The sequence below is a fragment of the Clytia hemisphaerica genome, unplaced genomic scaffold (genome assembly GCF_902728285.1).
Source record: "Clytia hemisphaerica strain Z4C2 unplaced genomic scaffold, Clytia hemisphaerica genome assembly, whole genome shotgun sequence".
Taxonomy (NCBI): domain Eukaryota; kingdom Metazoa; phylum Cnidaria; class Hydrozoa; order Leptothecata; family Clytiidae; genus Clytia; species Clytia hemisphaerica.
Genome location: NW_027104247.1, coordinates 39,670 through 46,922, shown reverse-complemented (window position 1 = coordinate 46,922; position 7,253 = coordinate 39,670). Strand labels below are relative to the sequence as shown.

Below are 7,253 nucleotides of genomic sequence, written 5' to 3'. Positions count from 1 at the left end.
TTAATCTTGAAAACTCCTCGGTGGGGAATCGCATTCTTCCAACAGCACAACGTTCGAAATAGGTCGTTCGAATTCACCGTACAATGTTTTAACTGTCACCTTACTACAGTCACCGTGTTCGTCCGTATTGGCAACGATTATGCGCCCGAGCGGCCATTGATTTCGCTTGCCGTTCGTCTTTAGCAGCACAATATCACCCATTTGAAAACTTCGTCTCTTGCTCGTCCATTTCGTTCGTTCTTGAAGTTTTGTTAAAAATTCCTTTTGCCAACGAGTCCAAAATTCGTTGACAGCATGTTGAACACGTTTCCATTGTCTTCGTGAATATCCAGCTGATGAATCACTGAAGGCACCAGGTGGTGGTAACACAATCTTGGACTTTCCAGTCAGCAGCATCATTGGAGTTATTGGCTTCAAACTCAAAGGATCGGAGATATTCTCCACAGTCAAAGGTCGAGAATTCAAAATACATTCAACCTCACACAGCAATGTCCTGAAAGACTCATCATTGTACGATTGGCTATGTGTCAACAGAATACCATTCAAAACATTACGAGCACTACGAATTTGACGCTCCCAAACACCACCAAAATGGCTCGAATATGGGGGATTCCTTTCCCAAACGATGTAATCAGCATTGAACTCATCTCTCAAAAACGATTTGATTTTACTATGATCAAGACTCCGAAACAATTCTTTCAACTCACTTTGACAACCAACAAAATTCGTACCATTATCACTTCTTATCATCCTGATAGAACCTCTTCTACAAATAAAACGTCTCAAACACAGAATAAATGAATCAGTATCCATAGAAAAGACAGACTCAAGATGAACACTTCGACTCGACAAACACGTATACATCACACCCCAACGCTTAACCATCGCTCGACGTTCCTTTACAAGGAAGGGACCAAACAAATCAACACCACAAAAACTGAATGGAGGTGCTTCAAGAGTTCGTTCAATAGGTAGATCTGCCATAATCTGAGTACCAAATTTACCTCTTAGCTTACGACATAGAAAACATTTCCAGATAACAGACTTGACAAGAGAGCACAGAATACTAATCCATATACCATTGTCCCTTATCTCGTTAATTGTTGCATTCCTTCCAGAATGGAAAACTTTCTCATGATAGAATCTGACGATTGACTTCGCAACTTCTGAATCTTGAGGGATGATTACAGGATATTTGATAGAATCATGTAGTACAGACCTCCTCAAACGACCACCTACACGAAATAAACCAACCTTATCACAAAAGGCATTCAACGAAACAAGTTTAGAATCAGACAAAGAAGAAAAGTATTTTTCTTGAAGAAGTTTAAAAATCCATGTTGTTGCTCTGGATAAAACGTCAACTGACAGAAGACTATCAAACTTAAATTCAGGTGTAGATCTTGTTTTTCTATAACGTTTACGATTCTTTTTTCGACACTTTTCAATGAACAGAAGAATAAAGGACATAACTTTTTTCATCCTCAAAAAACAAGAAAAATGTTTCTCAAAATAACTTATTATGTCAACAAGATCATTTTTTACGAGCAAAACCTTTGTTGCTTTTGGACTGACTAATTCAGGATCATTTTCAGATACAATATCAGACGAAAAATCTTCAGTTCTCAAAGGATTTTTCCATAAGAAACTTGGACCATTGAACCACTCAGACAGCTTTTTATCATCTCCTTTAACTTTCAAGCCTCTAGATGCATGATCTGCTGGATTATCAACAGAATCAACATAATTCCACTGAGACGAATCAGATGATTTAGTGATAAGCGACACTTTATTCGATACAAACTTCTTAAACCTTTTACTAGAATTTCGAATGTAACCCAATGTACAGGTATTATCACACCAAAACAATTCGTAAGCAATTTCGAAATCCAATTCTTTTGCAATGAATTTAGCAATCTGAGACGAGAGAGTAGCAGCAATTAATTCAAGACGAGGAGTAGTATGATTACTCTTTGCAGGTACAACACGTGATTTACCCATGATCAAACAACAATGAACAGAATTATCAGAATTTACGAATCTAAGATAATAGCAACCACCGTAGCCATAATCACAAGCGTCTGAAAAATGATGGACACTAATTTCTACAACTTCGCGAAATTCTTTAGGTTTGAAACAACGATCAATTTTCAAAGAATTCAAATCAGATAAAGATTCAATCCATTTCTCCCATTTAACAAGATATTCCTTCGGTACAGGGTCATCCCAACCGATTGGAAGTTGACAAACACTTTGAAATATCAATCTACCTTTCAAGATAAACGGAGAGATAAGACCTAATGGGTCATAAAACGAATTCAAAGCAGAAAGCATACCACGACGTGTTTTTGCAAAGACTTTATCAGGTGCTTCAAACTGAAAGATGTCATTTTTCAAAGACCTGACACGTCAGATATAAGCGACTTAGCAGACTCAACAGAATCAGTAGACTTGAGTAAATCATCTACATAGAAATTTTTTCTAAGTGTATCAGCAGCCTTAGAACCAAATTCAATCTCACCAGCAGAAGCTGTTCTTTTCAAAGCAAAGTTACTACAAGTTGGTGACGAAGTACTTCCTTGCAAATGAGCATTCATCTCATAAGTGACAGGTGGCTTGGAATAGTCACCATCCCTCCACCACAAAAATTGATGAAACCGACGTTGACTTTCAGGAATTTTGATTTGGAAAAACATAGATTCAATATCAGCTGTGAAAGCAACATGTTCCTGGCGAAATCTCATCAAAACTCCAATCAAATGGTTAGCTAGATCAGGACCTTGCATAAGCTCTTTTGTTCATACAGAAACCTTTGTATGACGAACTACAATCAAAAACAACTCTAATTTTATTCTTCGTAGGGTGGTATACACCATGATGTGGAATGTACCAATTCTGACCCTCAGGATATGATGACGTAACCTCTTGAGCATAACCTTTCTCGATGATATTCTTCATGAAACTAACATAATCAGAGTGAAACTGAGCAGAAGATTCAAGTTTTCTTTTCAACGAATCCATTCTTTTCAACGCTTGTGGAAAATTGTCAGGGAAGGACTGATTCTTATTTCTAAATGGTAGTGGAACATGATAATGACCATCAATGAACTCTGAAGACTCAACTATTTCAAGGAAATGCAGATCATCTTGTGAAAATACCTCAAAATCAGACATGCGAGTTTCAGGCACAGTTTCAATAGAAAATAGGTTCTTAAGCATAGTCTCAATTCCAGAATCCTTAACTCTTGGCTCTTCAACCAACAGATGATTGGATCTACCATTAGAATTTACCGAAATTCTACAACATGCTACAGACTTAGATCTAGGAGAACAAATTGGTCCTACGACACACCAGCCTAACTTTGTCTTGTAAGCAAAGGGACCATCATCTTGGCTAGCAATTGTTTTCACAGGCTCAATAGCTTTAGGACAATTTCCTCCAACCAAAATTCCTATTTTCAAAGAAGCAGTGTTTGGAAGTTCAGACTCTATAGATTTCAAATAGGGCCAAGCTTGAATAGACTTAGATGTAGGAATCTCACTTTGATCAACTGGAATGTAAGATTTACTAAAAAGTTTTGGTAGAGATGTCCAACTTCCATCACCAGCATGCAATCCTTTCACTTTCAGTCCAGATACAACATGACAGGCTTCAGTCTTACAGGAAGTGATTGTGTCAACAGTCAAATCAGTACGTTCAGTTGGTATCGACAACATTGATAAAATATCTTCAGAAATGAAGGAAGCTTGTGAACAATTGTCAAGCACAGCAAATGTAACAATGTCAGATTTAGACAATTCATGACGTAATATAACTGGAACAACACACATACTAATGTTTCTTTCAGAATCCTTATTCAAAATACAACTAACAGGTGGATTTGAAACTTCAGGCTTTTTAGGACAAGGTCTGACATCAGGTTCTTTAGATTCAGAGCTGTCTTTCTTCGAGTCTTTAGGAGGTAGACGTGGAGGATGACGAAATCTCATTCCATGAGTAATAGTTGGATGCTTTTTATTACAAACCAGACAAGTTCTTCGATTTTTACAACTTGAAGCAAGATGACCTTTTTCAAGACATCCGAAACAAAGCTTTTCCTTCAATATAAATCGAAACTTTTCCTCCATTGTTTTCCCTTTAAAGATTGGACAAACTTCAATATCATGGTCTACGTCACAAGCCGAACAAAGAAACGTCTTATAACCCTTTGTACCATCCTTTCTATCGTGTAATCTTTTTGGTTTGAAATCACTACGACCAACTCTAGAATCATCATAAAACCGATCTTTAAAAGCTTCCCTTGAGAAAAGTGGATCACTTGCAACTATCATTTCATTTTCCACGAACAAAAGCACATCCTTAAAACAGGGCTCACGATCAGACTCAGTTCGAATGTTTATCACCTTTCTATTCCATTTATCACGACAATGCAGTGGAAGTTTACTGGTTATTATGCAAAGATTATCAGCCGTATCAAAACTATTCCAAAGTTTATTCTCAATGACGGAACCACACTTAAGTAAAAATGAATAAAATTTACCAAAGGCAGAGGAGTCTCCTGGTTTAATAGCTTCCCAACGATCTAGTTCCTTTTTGAAAAAAGTCATAATTCGGTGGGGATCACCGTATTTTTTCTTCAATAGAGACTTAGCATGATTATAACCATCACTTAAGTACAGACAACACTGAATTAAGTCATTAGCCTCTCCCTCAGTAAAATTCATTAAGCGAGCTAGACGTCCTTCACTGTCAGAGATCCTCTTTTCAACTAGTTCTTCAAAATTTGTTATGAATGATCTATATTCCAATGGATCACCCTCGAAAACCTCAAGTTTAACCGCAGGAGCACCTTGCATTTTAACAAGATCAAAAAGAGCATTCGAAATATCAGCAGTATCAACGGTCGTTTGAAACTTAGAAACTCTTCTCACACTTCGTGTTCTAGGTTTAGAAGGTGGAGCTGGCAAAAAATTGACACTATCATGGCTAGATACAGACTCTGGCCTAGATATTTGCTTAGAAGAAATAGGAATACTTTTTCTTGTAGCCTTTTTCTCGAAGTTGGAATTTCCCAACGTCCAATTTTCAAAAATATCAGAAATTGCCCTTTTCTTAGCAACTTCTTTTTCAAGGAGCAAACGATCCTTTTCACTAACACCCTTCCTCTCAGCAAAGGCAAGTTCAACTTCTAGACTAACCAGTTGAGTAGCATTCTCGAGCATTTTTTCTTCTGGAGAAGTCCTCTTTGACGAACAACTAGTTGCCCCTAACGAAGATTTCTTCCCCGACGACCTTGTTGATTTCGTGATAGATTTAGCTTCAGATTCCTTAGCATAACGTATGGCAGAATTTTTAGTCAAGAAAATGTCGGTATCTACACTGGCCAAAAACGAATCTAGTTCACGTGGTTCATTAATCATTGGTTTCAACTTTTCACATACAAAGAGCAATTCGGCAAAAGCCTTATCTAGACCCATGATTTCATCATTAACAGAACTAGATGGCAAAGACTTCAACAACATTTCATTAACATGATCACATCTTTTCATAATTTCAGCATCAAGCCTACACCTCTGTCTCTCAAAAAGCTCAAAATCATAATTTTTATCAGATCTTCTGGTCTTCCGCTTAGTCACATTTCTATCCCAATCAGACTGACGAGCCGCTTCATTTTCCGATGGTTCAGACATAACTCCAAAATGAGTTTCAAACTAATTTTATCAAATTTACGATATTATCAAGCAGCTAGTCAAAATCTAGATTGGATTTTCAGCACTGAAGTGATTAACATCCAATATTTTATCAAATTTTACGATATTATCAAGCAGCTAGTCAAAATCTAGATTGGATTTTCAGCACTGAAGTGATTAACATCCAATATTTTATCAAATCACGTTATTATCAAGCAGCTAGTCAAAATCTAGATTGGATTTTCAGCACTGCAGTGATTAACATCCAATATTTTATCAAATTTTACGATATTATCAAGCAGCTAGTCAAAATCTAGATTGAATTTTCAGCACTGAAGTGATTAACATCCAATATTTTTCTTTATTATTATATATGTAATTGTAAGATGTTATAATATAATATTACGAGATGACAAAATATTTTCAATAGATGAATCACAAATCAAAGCAACAAACGACTCCGAAAAGAACTGACGGATCAGATTTCCTCTGGGTGAGGATGGTTCAAACAATTTTCATAAAATTCCTAAGTTAAAAAACTTTTTTCCAAACCGCGCACTGTTGCACTAGCGCATCATCAAAAAATCAAAATCAAACTTGCAAAATTGAAAATCGCCTCAAGCTTGCAGCAAAACGTAAAACAAAAAAAATACTTTCAAAAAAATTCAAAAGTTCAAAAATCTCGCTGTTCAAAAATTCAAAACAGGACGGCCCAACTCCTGGGCATTATCTCGCTCTCTGAAGATAAAAAATTCTTGTTACCTGAACAAGTTGCGCGCAAAAAAAATCCAACGAGGGTTCTAAACCCTACCGTTATTCACTCAAGCACTCGCAAGAGGAGTTCGACACACACACGAGAGTGATTAGAAAAAATCAAAAATCAAAATCAAAAATGAACAAAAGTCTCCAAAAAAATTCAGCAATTATTTTTACCTTTGTGGCTGTGAAAAGGTTTTATTAATGACTAGTCGAAATATTAAGAACTTAAGTAGAAAACTAGAAATCCAAACAGAAAATAGACAACGAAAAATGTAAAGTCAAGTTCTCAAGTTCTTGTAAAAACGACAGTAAAAATAATTTTGCTTCTACTAGCACAACACACAAAAACGCTCTCTTACTCTCTGTGTCGAACTAGTTTACAAACAAAATAGTTACAAAATATAAACCCAATCTAATTTCCCATGAGGGGCAATTATCTAGACGCAAGGGAATGTGACGCAATGCAAAACAAAGAAGCCTCATGAGACGCAATGAAATGAAAAGACACTAAACAAAAGAACTTATATACACCCGGGATTACAAATTAAACATAATTAAAACTAAATTATAAAGTTCATTAAAGATGGCTTTTCTGCCATCAACACCCACACCACTTATTCCAACCCCCCCCGTTTATTAGGTACCTGAGAGTATGTGGTTCACGAAAGTCTGAAGTCTCAAGGATTGGCCTTTAGGTAGTGTTTCAATTTCATAGGGAGATTTCTGATACTGTACATTGTTATGAAAACCTCACTGAATAAAAGTATATAAACAGGATAGAATCTTGAACGCTTTGGTTAGGG

At 36.4% G+C, this 7,253-nt stretch overlaps 1 protein-coding gene across 1 annotated transcript; it reads right to left on the bottom strand.

Annotated features, from left to right (window-relative positions):
- On the bottom strand, positions 1-5,691 carry LOC136816379 (uncharacterized). The gene is made up of 4 exons (XM_067072708.1): positions 3,362-5,691; positions 2,872-3,070; positions 1,546-2,376; positions 1-987 (listed from the first exon to the last, which is right to left on the bottom strand). Exons 1-4 carry the CDS (start codon positions 5,689-5,691, stop codon positions 1-3), a joined length of 4,347 nt encoding a protein of 1,448 aa, XP_066928809.1.
- Between the last annotated feature and the right edge of the window lie 1,562 nt (positions 5,692-7,253).

What these genes read in the sequence shown, in the direction of transcription:
- LOC136816379 (XM_067072708.1), bottom strand. Translation starts at nt 5,691, where the DNA reads ATGTCTGAACCATCGGAAAATGAAGCGGCTCGTCAGTCTGATTGGGAT. An exon ending in GGTACATTCCACATCATGGT is followed by an intron (nt 2,377 to 2,871) that starts GTATACCACCCT and finishes GACATCTTTCAG; the next exon opens with TTTGAAGCACCTGATAAAGT. An exon ending in AAGCAACAAAGGTTTTGCTC is followed by an intron (nt 988 to 1,545) that starts GTAAAAAATGAT and finishes TTTGGTACTCAG; the next exon opens with ATTATGGCAGATCTACCTAT.